The 19489-nt window shown below is 38.1% G+C and overlaps 1 protein-coding gene across 1 annotated transcript in view; it reads left to right on the forward strand.

Annotated features, from left to right (window-relative positions):
• TTC29 (tetratricopeptide repeat domain 29) overlaps positions 1 to 19489 on the forward strand; it is a gene marked incomplete at its 3' end in the record, with an annotated part of 262852 nt that overhangs the window by 33073 nt on the left and 210290 nt on the right. Inside the window, exon 5 of the mRNA XM_082611227.1 lies at positions 15109 to 15332. Coding sequence (XP_082467353.1) covers positions 15109 to 15332 — 224 coding nt within the window. The remainder of the gene's footprint in view (positions 1 to 15108; positions 15333 to 19489) is intronic.

The raw sequence follows: 19489 nt of genomic DNA on the forward strand, positions 1-19489 counted from the left end.
ATGTTTTGTTGTTACCAGATGGATGAGATAGAATACCATGCATAACTTTACATTTATCTTCTTTGAGTGTCACCTTATTTGCATACCAATTAAAATAATATCTGTATTAAAATGGATAATGAAAGTTATCAAATTTACATGATGTGACTGCAGTTTGTGAAATTTCCAGTAGATGCCCCCAGAGACCAGTCAACTCATTGGAAATCCTTTAAATTTAAAAAGAGCCTTTTCTGTATTGAAACTTTTTTATTGCTCTATTTTGAAGTACATAGAAAATAAATTAAAAGTTCTAAAAATCTCAACTCCAATGGTTTATTACACAAAAATATGTATGAGTGATAATAGTGTATTCTTAATCCATATCAATCAATTGTTAAAAACCTAAGTGTGTAATATTAAGAAAAACGCTTTCAGTTTTCATTATAAAAGCATTCTATATGCTTTTAAAGTAAAATCATTTCAAACATAGTTAATTTTTTTCTTTCTAATCCCTCTTTCTTTATGTATTTATGTGGCTAAAGAAATGCTATGTCCTTGTTTTAGCTTTTTAGGAAAGAAAAGTATCCTTTTCATATACACAAAAAAACTATAAAACATATCCATACGACATATGAGTTTTATCAGTGTGTGTGTGTGTGTGTGTGTGTGAAGAAATGGATTTTTTCCTTCAAATTATACCTAATATCTACCTACACTGAAAAGTATGAGTAAGAATAGAGACTCACTTTATTCCATGGAAATTATATTACCTGAAGCTATTTAAGTATTAATTTAACAGTCAATGTAATTATCCCGTGGTGATTCCAATAACATTTATCTCTACAATATGAATGTAAGACTGTTGTTACTGACACATAGATAACCCACTAGTGACTTATAAATATTAACTGACTGGAATAAAAGTATTATCCTGACTTTTGATTAGATATAACATATCTTTTGAGTTTATCTTTGTCAGATTAAATAAAAGTTTTATGATCTTGTTTTAAAGTATTGAGCTTATTGAACTGCTTTTCAAATATTTGACTGAATGTGCAGCTTCACCTTGATACAGTATTTCAGTTTGACTTATGAAAAAATATGTTAAATATATTAATCATATATTAGAGTAGTTGATAATGCATTTTAATTTTGAAAGTCCATGTAATAACTAGTATAAATACCTAAGTACAAAGAGAATAAGATAGATTGACATATCCATTCATGTTTTCCATATTTGTACAATTTTATCCTTTTTTATGTTTGTTTTATGTTTGTCAGTGTTTTCCCCATTAGACTTTACACACGTGTGTGGGAATCACATCTATTTAATTTGCTTTGCACGGATGCTACTGGTTGTCTGCTCCCTCATTTTAAGGAAGGGGATTCTCTGAGTCACAAAATAACACCAGTCTCTCTCCCCAGTCCAGCGCAAATGTGGATTAATATGGATAAAGAAAATGGCTTTCTTTTTTTTTTCCTTTTTGATTGAAGTATAGTTGATTTTCAATGTTGTGTTAGTTTCAGATGTACAACAAAGTGATTCAGTTATATATATATTTATATTACAAAATGTTGAGTATAGTTCCGTGTGTTATAAGTAGGTCCTTGTTGTTTATCTGTTTTATATATAGTAGTGTGTATATGTTACTCCCAAGAAAGATAATGGCTTTCTAATTGGAGAGTGACATCATACTTGTATAATGATGTCAAATTTCTAAACAATCAGTACAAATAAACCCCAAAAATGTGTGCAGGATGAGGAGGAGAAGAAAACTTAACAATATTTGATATAATAGGAGGTACGAGGCAATGTGGTAAAGAGAAAAAATTCAGAATTTGTAATCCGAGAAACCTGGGTGTGAAACCCACCCCTGCCACTTATTAGCTTATATGATTTTGGGCAAGTCACAGCCTCACTGAAGATGGTTTCTTTATCTGTAAAAATGGAAGTAGTTGGGCTTCCCTGGTGGTGCAGTGGTTGAGAGTCCGCCTGCCGATGCAGGGGACATGGGTTTGTGCCCCGGTCCGGGAAGAATTCACATGCCGCGGAGCGGCTGGGCCCGTGAGCCATGGCCGCTGAGCCTGCACGACCGGAGCCTGTGCTCCGCAATGGGAGAGGCCACAACAGTGAGAGGCCCGCGTACCGCAAAAAAAAAAAAAAAAAAAAAAAAAAAAAAGGAAGTAGTATTTGTAGAGTTATTGTGTGATTTAGAAATGATGTCTGACACATCATAGGTGCTCTATAAATAGTAGCTATTCAAAATGGTTTAAGGTAGAATTTAAAAATGATATAATATCTCCTCCGTGGCTGTTTAATAGAAAGCTCCCCATTTCCCAGCATCTCCACACATTCAACTGCTATGGAGTTATGTCAGATTGTTCAGATTTACTTTATTCCAGTATACAGATTTTTTTAACTTAGAACTTTGGGGGAAATTTGGATGTAAATTCAAAATATTTCGAATCTCTATTGAATAATGCCTTTAAATAGTAATAAAAATCCATATGAAATGAATGACCACTTAATTCCATTCTTAAAACCATTCTTCTCCAGCTACATCCCTTAGCCTGGTAAAGCCTTAGGTAGCTGCAGTGGCAAAGATCTTCCTTAGGATGTAAATTTCTAGATATTCAGCATATCTGTGAATGTCACAACTTCTACTTCTATGAATGGCCTCTTTTCTGTCAGGAGAACTCTCCTCAAACTCCATAGTATCAAATCTCTCCAGAAATTTTACTAGTATTCTTAGCTTCCACCCAGTATAGTGACTTCAGATCAAGGAGATTTTTCTTCTTCTGATACTTAAAAAGAGCATGTTTTAATTTAGATAAGTATTTGTTTTAACATGTAAGTAAAACCAAAGACTAATAACTTCATGTCCAAATGAAATAAATAAAATAATGAATTTGGATTCTCTTTGTATTTCTATTTGCATTTTTTAAAAATTCTTTTTTGTAAAGCAAGTAAACTTTGGGCTATGATTCTCTGTTGTGAAATATAAAGCCTGAGAAATTCACATATAATGGTAGAAATTGACATACAATTTTATAAATATTTTCAGATAGCAAATTTAAAAAATGAAAATTATTCTGGTTAAAAGAAATGATATTCATTAACTATGAAGGTTGAAATAGGAACCCATTTAGTAAAACACTAATTGCTCTTTCTGGCTCTCAAATATTAGTAATGAGGCTTAAATTATACCATACATACGTATGTGTGTGCACACAAAACTGTGTATAAAATAGAGATGATATCAGCATAGTTATATAGGCATTTTCAATACATCTCTATTTGAGATCTCTTTTGCAAAGAATGGTCTTTTAAGAAAAATTTACTAGAAATTTTAAAAATTGATGTTAATTATATATCATGGATGTTTTGAGGCTGAAAGATGTCTTGGGTAACAAGACAATCCTTTCTGAAGCAGTTCGTATTCTTTGGTCACAGGCAGCAGAAACTGATTCTGACCAAATAAAATGGAAATGATTTTATTAGAAGGATATTTGGTAACTAGCTGAATTCAGGGGAGAACCCAGCTCAAAAGAAAAGGAAAAGACGTGGGACAGTTGAATGGATCTAGGTAGCAAGAACTACTTGCAACTCTTGTCAGGATGTCACTGCCAGGTTGACTGAGCTCCAGCAACCTTCTACATCTTTGTGTTTCTTTTTTTTTTTTTTTTTTTTAATATTTATTTATTTATTTATTTATTTTTTGCCTTATAACAAATTTAATCAGTTATACATATACATATGTTTCCATATCCCCTCCCTTTTGCGTCTCCCTCCCACCCTCCCTATCCCACCCCTCCAGGCGGTCACAAAGCACCAAGCTGATCTCCCTGTGCTATGCGGCTGCTTCCCACTAGCTATCTATCTTACGTTTGGTAGTGTATATATGTCCATGCCACTCTTTCACTTTGTCACAGCTTACCCTTCCCCCTCCCCTTATCCTCAAGTCCATTCTCTAGTAGGTCTGTGTCTTTATTCCTGTTTTACCCCTAGGTTCTTCATGACTTTTTTTTTTCTTAAATTCCATATATATGTGTTAGCATACAGTATTTGTCTTTCTCTTTCTGACTTACTTCACTCTGTATGACAGACTCTAGGTCTATCCACCTCATTACAAGTAGCTCAATTTCATTTCTTTTTATGGCTGAGTAATATTCCATTGTATATATGTGCCACATCTTCTTTATCCATTCATCCGATGATGGACACTTAGGTTGTTTCCATCTCCGGGCTATTGTAAATAGGGCTGCTATGAACATTTTGGTACATGACTCTTTTTGAATTATGGTTTTCTCAGGGTATATGCCCAGTAGTGGGATTGCTGGGTCATATGGTAGTTCTATTTGTAGTTTTTTAAGGAACCTCCATACCGTTCTCCATAGTGGCTGTACCAATTCACATTCCCACCAGCAGTGCAAGAGTGTTCCCTTTTTTCCACACCCTCTCCAGCATTTATTGTTTCTAGATTTTTTGATGATGGCCATTCTGACTGGTGTGAGATGATATCTCATTGTAGTTTTGATTTGCATTTCTCTAATGAGTAAAGATGTTGAGCATCCTTTCATGTGTTTGTTGGCAGTCTGTATATCTTCTGTGGAGAAATGTCTATTTAGGTCTTCTGCCCATTTTTGGATTGGGTTGTTTGTTTTTTTGTTATTGAGCTGCATGAGCTGCTTATAAATTTTGGAGATTAATCCTTTGTCAGTTGCTTCATTTGCAAATATTTTCTCCCATTCTGAGGGTTGTCTTTTGGTCTTGTTTATGGTTTCCTTTGCTGTGCAAAAGCTTTGAAGTTTCATTAGGTCCCATGTGTTTATTTTTGTCTTTATTTCCATTTCTCTAGGAGGTGGGTCCAAAAGGATCTTGCTGTGATTTATGTCATAGAGTGTTCTGCCTATGTTTTCCTCTAAGAGTTTGATAGTGTCTGGCCTTACATTTAGGTCTTTAATCCATTTTGAGCTTATTTTTGTGTATGGTGTTAGGGAGTGATCTAATCTCATACTTTTACATGTACCTGTCCAGTTTTCCCAACACCACTTATTGAAGAGACTGTCCTTTCTCCACTGTACATTCCTGCCTCCTTTATCAAAGATAAGGTGACCATATGTCCGTGGGTTTAACTCTGGGCTTTCTATCCTGTTCCATTGATCTATCTTTCTGTTTTTGTGCCAGTACCATACTGTCTTGATTACTGTAGCTTTGTAGTATAGTCTGAAGTCAGGGAGCCTGATTCCTCCAGCTCCATTTTTCGTTCTCAAGATTGCTTTGGCTATTCGGGGTCTTTTGTGTTTCCATACAAATTGTGAAATTTTTTGTTCTAGTTCTGTGAAAAATGCCAGTGGTAGTTTGATAGGGATTGCATTGAATCTGTAGATGGCTTTGGGTAGTAAAGTCATTTTCACAATGTTGATTCTTCCAATCCAAGAACATGGTACATCTCTCCATCTATTTGTATCATCTTTAATTTCTTTCATCAGTGTCTTATAATTTTCTGCATACAGGTCTTTTGTCTCCTTAGGTAGGTTTATTCCTAGATATTTTATTCTTTTTGTTGCAATGGTAAATGGGAGTGTTTCCTTGATTTCACTTTCAGATTTTTCATCATTAGTATATAGGAATGCCAGAGATTTCTGTGCATTAATTTTGTATCCTGCAACTTTACCAAATTCATTGATTAGCTCTAGTAGTTTTCTGGTAGCATCTTTAGGATTCTCTATGTATAGTATCATGTCATCTGCAAACAGTGACAGCTTTACTTCTTCTTTTCCAATTTGGATTCCTTTTATTTCCTTTTCTTCTCTGATTGCTGTGGCTAAAACTTCCAAAACTAGGTTGAATAAGAGTGGTGAGAGTGGGCAACCTTGTCTTGTTCCTGATCTTAGTGGAAATGGTTTCAGTGTTTCACCATTGAGGACGATGCTGGCTGTGGGTTTGTCATATATGGCCTTTATTATGTTGAGGAAAGTTCCCTCTATGCCTACTTTCTGCAGGGTTTTTATCATAAATGGGTGTTGAATTTTGTCGAAAGCTTTCTCTGCATCTATTGAGATGATCATATGGTTTTTCTCCTTCAATTTGTTAATATGGTGTATCACGTTGATTGATTTGCGTATATTGAAGAATCCTTGCATTCCTGGAATAAACCCCACTTGATCATGGTGTATGATCCTTTTAATGTGCTGTTGGATTCTGTTTGCTAGTATTTTGTTGAGGATTTTTGCATCTATGTTCATCAGTGATATTGGCCTGTAGTTTTCTTTCTTTGTGACATCCTTGTCTGGTTTGGGTATCAAGGTGATGGTGGCCTCGTAGAATGAGTTTGGGAGTGTTCCTCCCTCTGCTATATTTTGGAAGAGTTTCAGAAGGATAGGTGTTAGCTCTTCTCTAAATGCTTGATAGAATTCGCCTGTGAAGCCATCTGGTCCTGGGCTTTTGTTTGTTGGAAGATTTTTTATCACAGTTTCAATTTCAGTGCTTGTGATTGGTCTGTTCATATTTTCTATTTCTTCCTGGTTCAGTCTCGGCAGGTTGTGCATTTCTAAGAATTTGTCCATTTCTTCCAGGTTGTCCATTTTATTGGCATAGAGTTGCTTATAGTAATCTCTCATGATCTTTTGTATTTCTGCAGTGTCAGTTGTTACTTCTCCTTTTTCATTTCTAATTCTATTGATTTGAGTCTTCTCCCTTTTTTTCTTGATGAGTCTGGCTAATGGTTTATCAATTTTGTTTATCTTCTCAAAGAACCAGCTTTTAGTTTTATTGATCTTTGCTATCGTTTCCTTCGTTTCTTTTTCATTTATTTCTGATCTGATTTTTATAATTTCTTTCCTTCTGCTAACTTTGGGATGTTTTTGTTCTTCTTTCTCTAATTGCTTTAGGTGCAAGGTTAGGTTGTTTATTCGAGATGTTTCCTGTTTCTTAAGGTGGGATTGTATTGCTATAAACTTCCCTCTTAGAACTGCTTTTGCTGCATCCCATAGGTTTTGGGTCGTCGTGTCTCCATTGTCATTTGTTTCTAGGTATTTTTTAATTTCCTCTTTGATTTCTTCAGTGATCACTTGGTTATTAAGTAGTGTATTGTTTAGCCTCCATGTGTTTGTATTTTTTACAGATCTTTTCCTGTAATTGATATCTAGTCTCATAGCATTGTGGTCAGAAAAGATACTTGATACAATTTCAATTTTCTTAAATTTACCAAGGCTTGATTTGTGACCCAAGATATGATCTATCGTGGAGAATGTTCCATGAGCACTTGAGAAAAATGTGTATTCTGTTGTTTTTGGATGGAATGTCCTATAAATATCAATTAAGTCCATCTTGTTTAATGTATCATTTAAAGCTTGTGTTTCCTTATTTATTTTCATTTTGGATGATCTGTCCATTGGTGAAAGTGGGGTGTTAAAGTCCCCTACTATGAGTGTGTTACTGTCGATTTCTCCTTTTATGGCTGTTAGTATTTGCCTTATGTATTGAGGTGCTCCTATGTTGGGTGCATAAATATTTACAATTGTTATATCTTCTTCTTGGATCGATCCCTTGATCATTAGGTAGTGTCCTTCTTTGTCTCTTCTAGTAGTCTTTATTTTAAAGTCTATTTTGTCTGGTATGAGAATTGCTACTCCAGCTTTCTTTTGGTTTCCATTTGCATGGAATATCTTTTTCCATCCCCTTACTTTCAGTCTGTATGTGTCTCTAGGTCTGAAGTGGGTCTCTTGTAGACAGCATATATATGGGTCTTGTTTTTGTATCCATTCAGCCAATCTGTGTCTTTTGGTGGGAGCATTTAGTCCATTTACATTTAAGGTAATTATTGATATGTATGTTCCTATTCCCATTTTCTTAATTGTTTTGGGTTCGTTATTGTAGGTCTTTTACTTCTGTTGTGTTTCTTGCCTAGAGAAGTTCCTTTAGCATTTGTTGTAAAGCTGGTTTGGTGGTGCTGAATTCTCTCAGCTTTTGCTTGTCTGTAAACGTTTTAATTTCTCCATCAAATCTGAATGAGATCCTTGCTGGGTAGAGTAATCTTGGTTGCAGGTTTTTCTCCTTCATCACTTTAAGTATGTCCTGCCACTCCCTTCTGGCTTGTAGAGTTTCTGCTGAGAGATCAGCTGTTATCCTGATGGGGATTCCCTTGTGTGTTATTTGTTGTTTTTGCCTTGCTGCTTTTAATATGATTTCTTTGTGTTTAATTTTTGACAGTTTGATTAATATGTGTCTTGGCGTATTTCTCCTTGGATTTATTCTGTATGGGACTCTCTGTGCCTCCTGGACTTGATTAACTATTTCCTTTCCCATATTAGGGAAGTTTTCAACTATAATCTCTTCAAATATTTTCTCAGTCCCTTTCTTTTTCTCTTCTTCTTCTGGAACCCCTATAATTCGAATGTTGGTGCGTTTAATGTTGTCCCAGAGGTCTCTGAGACTGTCCTCTGTTCGTTTCATTCTTTTTTCTTTATTTTGCTCTGCAGCAGTTATTTCCACTATTTTATCTTCCACCTCACTTATCCGTTCTTCTGCCTCAGTTATTCTGCTATTGATCCCATCTAGAGTATTTTTTATTTCATGTATTGTGTTTTTAATCGATGCTTGATTCATCTTTAGTTCTTCTAGGTCCTTGTTAACTGTTTCTTGCATTTTGTCTATTCTATTTCCAAGATTTTGGATCTGGGAAATAGAATCTTGGATCATCTTTACCATCATTATTCTGAATTCTTTTTCAGGTAGACTGCCTATTACCTCTTCATTTGTTAGATCTGGTGGGTTTTTATCTTGCTCCTTCTCCTGCTGTGTGTTTTTCTGTCTTCTCATTTTGCTTATGTTACTGTGTTTGGGGTCTCCTTTTTGCAGGCTGCAGGTTCAAAGTTCCCGTTGTTTTTGGTGTCTGACCCCAGTGGCTAAGGTTGGTTTAGTGGGTTGTGTAGGCTTCCTGGTGGAGGGGACTAGTGCCTGTGTTCTGGTGGATGAGGCTGGATCTTGTCTTTCTGGTGGGCAGGTCCACGTCTGGTGGTGTGTTTTGGGGTGTCTGCAGACTTTTTATGAGTTTAGGCCACCTCTCTGCTAATGGGTGGCGTTGTGTTCCTGTCTTGCTAGTTGTTTGGCTTAGGGTGTCCAGCACTGTAGCCTGCTGGTCGTTGAGTGAAGCTGGGTGCTGGTGTTGAGATGGAGATCTCTGGAAGATTTTTGCCGTTTGATATTATGTGGAGCTGGGAGGTCTCTTGTGGACCAGTGTCCTGAAGTTGGCTCTCCCACCTCAGAGGCACAGCACTGACTCCTGGCTCCTCAATTTGGGATGATGTGTTGTCTATTCATGTATTCCACAGATGCAGGGTACATCAAGTTGATTGTGGAGCTTTAATCCGCTGCTTCTGAGGCTGCTGGGAGAGGTTTCGCTTTCTCTTCTTTGTTCTCACAGCTCCCGGGTCTCAGCTTTGGATTTGGCCCCGCCTCTGCGTGTAGGTCGCCGGAGGGCGTCTGTTCTTCGCTCAGGCAGGACAGGGTTAAAGGAGCAGCCTCTTCGGGGACTCTGGCTCACTCAGGCCGGGCGGGAGGGAGGGGCACGGAGTGCGGGGCGAGCCTGCAGCGGCAAAGGTCGGCGTGACGTTGCACCAGCCCGAGGCGCGCCGTGCGTTCTCCCAGGGAAGCCGTCCCTGGATCCCGGGACCCCGGCAGTGGCGGGCTGCACAGGCTCCCGGGAGGGCGGTGTGGGCAGTGACCTGCGCTCGCACACAGGCTTCTTGGCGGCGGCAGCAGCAGCCCCAGCGTCCCACGCCCGTCTCTGGGCTCCGCGCTTTCAGTCGCGACTCGCGCCCGTCTGTGGAGCCCCTTTAAGCAGCGCTCTTAATCCCCTCTCCTCGCGCACCAGGAAACCAAGAGGGAAGAAAAAGTCTCTTGCCTCTTCGGCAGCTCCAGAGTTTTCCCGGACTCCCTCCCGGCTAGCTGTGGCACATTAGCCCCCTTCAGGCTGAGTTCTCGCCGCCAGCCCCAGTCCTCTCCCTGCGCTCTGACCGAGGCCCGAGCCTCAGCTTCCAGCGCTGCGCGCCCCGGCGGGCGAGCAGACAAGCCTCTCGGGCTTCTGAGTGCCGCTCGGCACTGATCCTGTGTGTGGGGATCTCTCCGCTTTGCCCTACCCAGGTATGTGGGGAGTTTCTTGCCTTTTGGGAGGTCTGGGGTCTTCTGCCAGCGTTCAGTAGGTGTTCTGTAGGAGTTGTTCCACGTGTAGCTGTATTTCTGGTGTTTCCGTGGGGAGGAAGGTGATCTCCGCGTCTTACTCTTCCGCCATCTTACCCGGAACCTCCATCTTTGTGTTTCTTGCCTCAAGATTCAAAATCCTGGGAGAGAGACCAGTGGCTTAATTTGGGTCACTGATCCACCCCTTGGCTAGGGAGTCTTTGAAATCAAGTCCCACCAAGATGACACACGATGTGCCATTTCCAAAAATACTTTGGAGTACTGCCGTCTGTGGACATGAAACTAGATGCTGGGTGGACCAAATCCAGCCAAAGCACCCTCGTCTTCCAGGTGAGGGAAATAAGGCCCAGGGAATGATGTTCTACATTTCTGTCCCAGCTGGGATTAGAACTGAGATGGCCTCCTGACATGTACTTATTTTCACTGTTTAAATCAACGTTCTAATTTTTATTTATGTATAATTTTTTTGCCCCAGTATGCTTTCTTCACTCACAGGAAAACATGCTGGCAGCCAAGGCATAGACACACAAAGGTGGCAGTGCTTGTTTTTTTGTTTTTTTGTTTTTTTGTTTTTTTTCGGTACGCGGGCCTCTCACTGTTGTGGCCTCTCCCGTTGTGGAGCACAGGCTCCGGACGCACAGGCTCAGCGGCCATGGCTCAAGGGCCCAGTCACTCCGCGGCATGTGGGATCCTCCCGGACCGGGGCACGAACCCGTGTCCCCTGCATCGGCAGGCGGACTCTCAACCACTGCGCCACCAGGGAAGCCCTGTTGTTGTTTTTTAATTGAAGTAGAGTTGATTTACAATGTTGTGTTAGTTTCAAGTATACAGCAAAGCGATTCAGTTATATATACGTGTATATAGATAGATAGATAGATAGATAGATATTCTTTTCCAGATTCTTTTCCATTATAGGTTATCACAAGATATTGAATACAGTTCCCCGTGCTATACAGTAGGTCCCTGCTTATCTATCTTATACACAGCAGTGTGTATCTGTTAATCCCAAACTCCTAATTAGTCCCTTTCCCCACCTTCCCCCTTTGGTAACCATAAGCTTGTTCTCTGTGTGGCAGTGCTTGTTTGAGGCAAGGTTGAATTTCCAGCCCCTTGTCCCCTCAAACCTCCTTACCATCCCTCATACTGCCCTTTTGGGTAGCATCTGGATGTCCCCTTCAGTCTCCTCAAACTCAAGTTATCTGAACCCAGACTTATTATCTTTCCCCAAACCTGTTCATTCTTTTGGGTTCCCCTCTTTTGAAAATTACCAAATACCCACACGTGACTCCTGTTGTCACCCTAGCTCTTCTCTTTCCATCAACCCCAACATCCAGTCAGTCACCAAGTAATCGGCATTTTTATCTCCTAAATATGTATTGAATCCACCTACTTCTATTTATCCCCCTGCCTTACTTCAGTTCAGCCCCTGTGGCCTCTCCTTTGCATGAACACCAGAGTCTCCCATTTCTTCTCCCTGCTCCCGGTTCTGTTCTCTTGGATCTGGTGTGCATTTCAGAGTCAACAAGCTCAAGCATGCTAAATTGAAAGTGTTTATTTTTTTATGACTTAATTTTAATTCCTGGCCCTAAGTCTTGATCCTCCCTAGTGTATAATTCCAATCTCGTCCCTCTTAGGTAAAGTCAGTCCAATTCAGTGATTTCTCAGGTTATTCAGATTCTAACACTCCTTCCCCTCACCCTGTTTTCCCACATAGAAGCAACACAGCATGGGTGCAGGGTAGAGGGAAATAGGGTTACTAGGTTTAGCAAATAAAAATACAACATACACTTCAACTTGAGTTTCAAAAAAACAGAAATTTTTTTGGTGTAAGTATTCCCATGCAATATTTGGGGCATACTAATAATACTAAGAAAAAATCATTTGTGGTTTATGTGATATTCAAATTTAACTGGGTATCCTGCCCAGTTTTATCTGGCAAACTTTGGAGTGGATTTGTCAGCATTTACTCCTAGGTCTTGACCTAGGACTTGTGATAGACATTGAAATAGCCTCCCTGGTATTCATTTCTCCCTTTGCTAACATAACTCCAGTTTCATTTGGGGGCAGCAGTGTGCCCCAAAACAGACAGGATATTTGTTTTTCTAGTCTCCTGCAGCCAGGGATGGCCAAATGACACAGTTCTCACCCATGGAGCCAAAGTGGAACTCCAACAGAAGTTGCAGGAATGCTTTTGTTTTCCCCAATAATAGAGAAAGACACAGCTGATGCCACCGAACTCTCCCCTTTCTTCTTGCCTTGAAGGTGGACGTGATGTCTGGAGCTGGGGCGGCCCTCCAGTGGCCAGTGAGGGGAAGGATAAAAGAATCCCAGAGGCATGGGCCTTGAACTTGCCAGGCCATGGAACCAAGGCCAGCAGCTGCCCACCCTTAGGTGTCTTGTGCTGTGAGAAATAGAAACCTCTAGTTTTGAAGGCACTGCGGGCCGAGTTTTCTCTTACTTGGAGTTGAATGCATTCCTAACCTATGGGATGCTGTCCAGGGGTCCGTCACTGGTGTACTCGATTCATCCTTTTCTGTCAGCTCTGGAAATATGCTGACCTGACTCTTTCAGTAGCTCCCCAGTGCTTCTTATCCGCAGAGTTACAGTCCCCAGTGGGCAGCGCATCCAACAGCCTTTTAGCACACATCCCCTTGCTGTGGCCAGCAACATTGTGGCAACGTACCAGCCCTCTCTTCCCATTAACTCTTATGTCCCACACTCAGAGCCCGCTAGACAATTACGGTGTTTGGCCCGTACCATTCAGGGGCTATGGGACATTGTGCGGGCTGGTTCCAGTCCTCTTCTGCTGAGAAAGTCTCTGCATTGACTTTTGCTGCCTTTCCATGCCCTTGTGTAGGGGCAGGGGGGTGGGGGGAGGGGAGAGAGGACCTGGCCCTTCTCAGCATCTCACTGTTTCCGTCTCCACACTCTCGGCTAAAGGGCAGAAACAAAAATCTGCCCTTTGATAGCCCCTGTCCTCTCCATTTCAAATAATTTTGGTCATCATTTTGACAAGATGGTGGTTTTTGGCCTGGGACTGTGGTTTCCTTACTCTCTTTGTGGACTAGTTCTATAACAATAGGTGGCTTGTACTGGCCACCAGGTACAGGAGGGTTGCAGTTCAGCTGGGACATTCCTTCCATACGATTTTTCTAAAAGACAATTTCTTTGACTCATTTCCCTGATCCAAAACCTTCTACGGCTCTATCCCACTCTTAGCTTGGAGTCCAAACTTCTTACCATGGCTTTGAGGTGTCCATGATCTGGGTCTTCCCCCCCCCCTTTTTTTTACTTCCCTCTCTCCACTCCCTTTCTCACTGTAAGTATTTTGTTCTAGACCTAAGCTGATCCCCTGAGTAAAAAAATTATTGGTGATGGGAGCTGGGCATTTTTGTTTCATTTGTTTTTTAAACTCTGTAGGGTGAGTCTATTGCAGGACTTCATGTTTCTCAGAGCATCTTCACATACATAATTTTTCTTGGTTCTTAGAAGAATCCTGTGATGTAGGTAGGGCATAGATTAATACAGATTAATATACACATTTCACAGATGAGAAGAAATGAAGTCCAGAGAGGTTAGAAAGAGCTGACCTCAACCTTGGGTGTTCTAATTCCAGACTGTCTCCACTCCACACTGAAATGCTTATTGATAGTAGTAGCACATCAAGTCAGTTCTAAATATTTAATTGTATCCTATTTTTAAAAAATGTAAAATAATTAGTATAAAGGTATATCATTAGGCCTCTTGCTTAGTATAATAATAGCCACCACACAACTGTTATTCCATAACCCTGTTTTATTTCCTATATAGCAATTTTCATCATCTGAAATTATTTATGATTTGTTTGCTTATTTGTTGGTTGTGTTCTCCCACTAGAATATACACTTCACAAGGGCATTGAATCTGTTTGGTCTAGAACAATGCCTGGCACTTAGTAGGAAACTCAATAGCTGTTTGTTGAATAAATAAATGGACTATTCAATTGTCATTTCATCTCCTTGCGTATGATTTATTATTGTTAGAAGTGAAATAGTACATAACAAATCATTAAGTTAGTCCTAACTGAAAATAATTTTTAAAATATATTTAGCAAGAGATTTCAATAAACATTTTCTGCGTAAATAAATTAATGAACAAATGAACCTCCATAATATACAGTGAAACCACTTAATAGAGCTTTGTTTTGATATTCAACAACACATTTAAATTTTGCTTGCCTTACTGGTTTTTTGTTTTGTTTTGGTGGGTGGCTAACGTATTAAGTATTTTTGGATACTGTCAGTTGCTATGGTCTGAATGTTGTGTTCCCTAAAATTCATATACTGAAATCCTAATCCCCAAAGCTGTAGGTCACTGGGGCTTTTAGAAGATGATTAGGTCAGGAGGGTGGGGCGCTCATGAATGGGATTAGTGCTCTTATAAAAGAGATTCCAGATTATTCCCTAGCTCCTTATACTATGTGAGGATATGACTAGAAAATGCCGGCTGTGAACCAGGAAGAAGGCCCTCACCAGAAGGCGACCTTCCTGTAACCTTGATCTTGGACTTCCAGCCTGCAGAACTCTGAGCAATAAATTTCAATTGTTTATAAGCTACTCAGTCAGGGATATTTTGTTATATCAGCCCAAACAGACTAAAACATCAGTCAGCTAGCTTATTTGTCCTTATCAAAGGGAGCTCAGCTCTGGAACTGATATATTTATAATGTAATTTCACTAAAATTACTGTATTTAGATAGTTCCTGGCATCTTTCATTAAACTGAAGTTGTTCAGTTATAAGTGTTTGAGGTCAACATTGTTTTCAGCGCTTCCACTGAGGGAAAAAAATGCAGCATGATTCAACCTTTAATTATTATAGGATCAAAACACTGCACAGGTTTAAAGGATTAAAATAACATGTTCAGTGTTCTGATTCTTATTCCCAGTTACCGGAACTCGTACAAGAAGAACATCTGTGTGGACATGCTGCGAGATGGTTATCATAAGTCTTTTACTGAGCTCTTTGCTCTGATGGAGAAGTGGGATGCCCTGAGGGAGACTGCAAAAGTGAGGTCCCTCTTCTGGCTGCAGAGACCCCTGGAAGAGCAGCCTGACAAGCTGGATCACTTCTACTACTACCTGACCAGGGCCGAAGCAGCTGAAAGGAAAGGTGAGTGGATGGATTGGGGGAAGCAGCACCGCAGAAGGCAGAACAGTGAGCGCCTGAGGGAAGGTTCCAAACTGTTTCAAGTATGAATTTAAAACATTGAGACATCTTAGCACAATTCAACCTAATCAGCTAAGCATCTAAATGGAATAAATGGTAGAGAACGCTGAATCACAAGGCTGGCCAGACACACAGCCGTCCTGGTGATGTCACTCTAAGCCAGGGAAGACAATGAATAGAACCTAATAACATCTCCAGGGCTTTCCAATTTATTAAAATCTTTGGTATCATTAATTATACATCTTTCCGTAGTTTTATTTGTATATAATCTGATTATTGACTTTCACTGAGGAGACACTTTCAGAGTACTATAACTTGACAATTATACTTATTTTCTACTATTTGTATAATGTAATTGAAAGATTTTATCCATAAGTTCTATAGATTTCTATCAGAGAATTTTTATTAGTGAATAGTGAGGAGACATAAAAAGCCTGCAATTTACAATTATGAATAAAATTGTTAATTTTATATTTTCCATCACATCATCTCTAATAAATTCCTTTTTTTTTTTTTTTTGGTATCCTAAAATTTTCCAGAAAGTCTATATGCTTCAAGTATTAAAGAAAATATTTTAGTCTCTACTATAATTATACCAATATTGTCATAAGTATTTCTTATTTACATATTCATAATTGGTCATTTTATATAATCAAAGAAAGGAAATTCCAAAAGTTGACATATAAATTTGGTGTTTTCACCAAACAAATCCAAACAAATTCTTTTGTTCAACTTTTTGTGTGAAAACACCACAGGACTCAAAAAGAGAAGCTCAAGCCCCAACATGACGATGTCTGTACTTCATTTCAGGCCTTTCTGTGGGAAAATAGAGTATTAGACAATGTTTAGTTACCCAGTGCTGCAATGTGGAAAATTGATAGGGGCTTAGAAACAGCATCAGAGGTGCAGCAGAAGTCTTTTAGCCTCTATAGTGGAGTCAATATACATATTTCCTATCTGGTTGTGACCTGACTTACAAATATGAGATATACAAAAGTCCTAACAACACTACATGTGAACTAGTGTGTGTGTGTGTGTGTGTGTGTGTGTGTGTAGACAAGAGGTGATTATTTGATTATTTGTATGATGAAAAGTATTTAACTGCAGAACTGACTTTAAAAATAGAGTCCTTTGGTAAATTTTCAAATGTGATTTACATATAATTTCTCAAGAAATTAACTGTTTAAAATTTTAAAATGCTATTGTAAGAAAACCTACATTCTAGTGTCAGCCCCAACTTCTGAATGATATTTTTACTGAAAATAGAATTGATCCAGATAAAATTTGCTCATAGTCATTTTCAAAGGTGAATTAATCACATTCACTAAATGTTTTAAATAGAAGCATTCATTTTAGTAGCATAAATATGAGCCAAACACATCACTAGTTATAAAGTGTCATAAATATGAGAAACTTGTCATAAAGCATTTTGTAATTGTAAAGAAACTAAATGCTAAATAATCTGAAGGTATAAAACTTTTAATTTTTAATCTTTTATGAAAGAAAAGTAAATATGCATATAAATTAAAATGATTCTCCAATTCCAAAAATTTTTAAAGTCCATACTTTACAATAGCCAGTGTCTTATACACATGGTACAAGTAATGAAATATTTTCTTTACTGAGTGGTTTATCATATATTCATGGTAACTAAGGTTACATTTGTTAAATGGAACAAAATTACCTCTTGCTCAGAACAACTCTTCTGTAAGGTAATCGACTTCAAAGTGCAGTGGCTTTTGCCTGGTTAAAATACAGAAAGTTAAAATTATTGCAAAAAAGTATTATTGGAAATACTTCAGTTGAAGGACATGTAAATATTTGTACGCTCCTTTTTTAAAATGTGTGTAATTTTTTCACATTTAACACATGAACTTCATAGGAGAAAAACTGTGATTGAATTAAGAATGTCCCAGAAAATGGTATAGGGGATATGCACAGAAACTCTTATTAACTTGAATTAATTTTAAATCTTAAAACCCATACACACACACACACAGAGACACACACATACACTTAATCTAGAATACAGAGATCTCTTAATAGTGCCTTGAAGATTTCACCCCATATGGTTGTGGAATCTGAGACAATTATCTTGAAGCAGCATATCTCTGAGTATTCTCATTGCTTTTCACTGGAAAGACCATCACTCTAGGGTCACAGTGAAGTCCATGTAATCAAAGCTGTGGCACTAACAATAGTCATCTCAGGTCAATTCTGTCCCTTGAGACTTGGCAGAGCAGGAACCTAGAGTTATTTAAATTACTTTTCAAAATAGCACTTTCTGTTTTATAGCAAAGAAGTGTTTAAAGTAAGACAGTCATTTCTTTTTGGATTATTTTCTGTTTGTTAAAGTGTTTCTTTGTCCCTGATAGCATTTCTTATATTTCCCATTGTTGTGAATCATCTCTGTACCATCTGTAACATTATGATTAGGGCCTTGTGTCCCATGGGGCTGGGGAAGAGATGGCAATAATGGTAATGGGTAGCCAAATCAATAGATAATTCAAACATGATTTACACTTGACTTTAAATTATTGTTAAGGGTTAAGCAGCAATTTTCTTCTCTAATAACATTTATTTAAGCTACCCAAAGTATGTTCTACTCAAGCAGAGTCCCACAGGATATTTATACAGTTTATGTAAAGCAAAACAAAAGTAATTGTCTGGTGAAATAAGTTTGAGAAACAACCAAGTGAATTAACATATACATTAAGCAGGTTGGTTTATTGCAGGACTTATCAGAGCCTTTAATGTGCTCATGTATATTATGTGGTTCACTGAAAGAGAGAAATTAGCAGGAGCATTTTCCAAATTTATTTCATCATGAGATCTCCTTTTTAGGTAGCATAACGAATATTGGTCTCAATAATAAATCAACAGTAAAATTGATTTTCATCTTATAAATATACCTGCTGACAATTCAAGGAAGTGTTCCACAAGCAAGGAGAAAAGGCTGCTTAGAATGTAAAGGGTACAGACCATATATTTGGATTATCCAAAGATTCAAAACTTGAATATAGTCCTTTATACTTAATACTCTGAAAAACACTCAATTTTTCCATAGAAAAATAGCTTAGCTGACAAGTAGTCTTTAAGTATGTAATCTAAATAGCTTATATAACTCATTCTAAACAAAACCAAATACTTCGTTTATGAAATGTTGGAAAGGTTTTTCTATTAAGGTTTAATTACTGAAAAAAGGAAAAATTATTTCAGGATTGCATATATTTAAAAAAATCTCTTCATGTAACTTTTTAAAATGGAAGATATGAAATGTTTTATTTACAGATTTTAAAAAACAGCAACCCTCTAATCATTAAATATGAGAAAGAACATAAAATGTTACAAAACATATTTTAGTGCTCTATTCATATTAGGCAGAAGGTTCAGAATGGAAAGATAAAGCATAGGAGAAGTCAGTTCTGAAATGAGAGTATTCGTTTTAAGTAAATAGCTCAGGGTACCCTCTACTTTTCACCTAAGCTATTGCCTATTGTGAATACCTTAAAAAGCAGAATGGTCTCCAGAATCCCCAGTGCCTTCAAAAATGGTAGATAGGGAGAACTGTTTTTTAACTTTAATTTTTAGGTCTAAAACTTATTTTGAGATAAATCTTCATCTCCTATGGAATTATGAAGCAATGTGTGTAAAAACATGACATAGGTTTTAGAAATTTCTTTGGAAACATTGGAGTGACTTATGTACAGTTTTTGAAAGTTAATTTTTGTGGTAGTCAGCCTAATGTCATTTTTTCTGAGCCTTTTGATGTTAATCTTACAGGAGTATCAGTGGGCAATATACAAATGCTTTTCATAATTGTAATTCTTCCAGGAATATATAGGTTGACTCTTCTGATAGTAGTGAACAATTAATATCAGTTAATTCCAATAGATAATTACTGTTGTTAAAAATCCTTGGAAGGGTAATCCAGAGGCTACCACACATTTACTACTGTGCTTTAAGCACAAATGCAAAGAAACATAAAGATAATGAATTTGTTCATATCCACCAATAGAATGAAATGTACGAGGATGAGGCACAATTTAACACAAACATTTTTGTTTAAGTTTATGACTGATTGCAGTGGGGTTTATAAG

The sequence above is a fragment of the Mesoplodon mirus genome, assembly GCF_964341445.2.
Source record: "Mesoplodon mirus genome assembly, chromosome: 2".
Taxonomy (NCBI): domain Eukaryota; kingdom Metazoa; phylum Chordata; class Mammalia; order Artiodactyla; family Ziphiidae; genus Mesoplodon; species Mesoplodon mirus.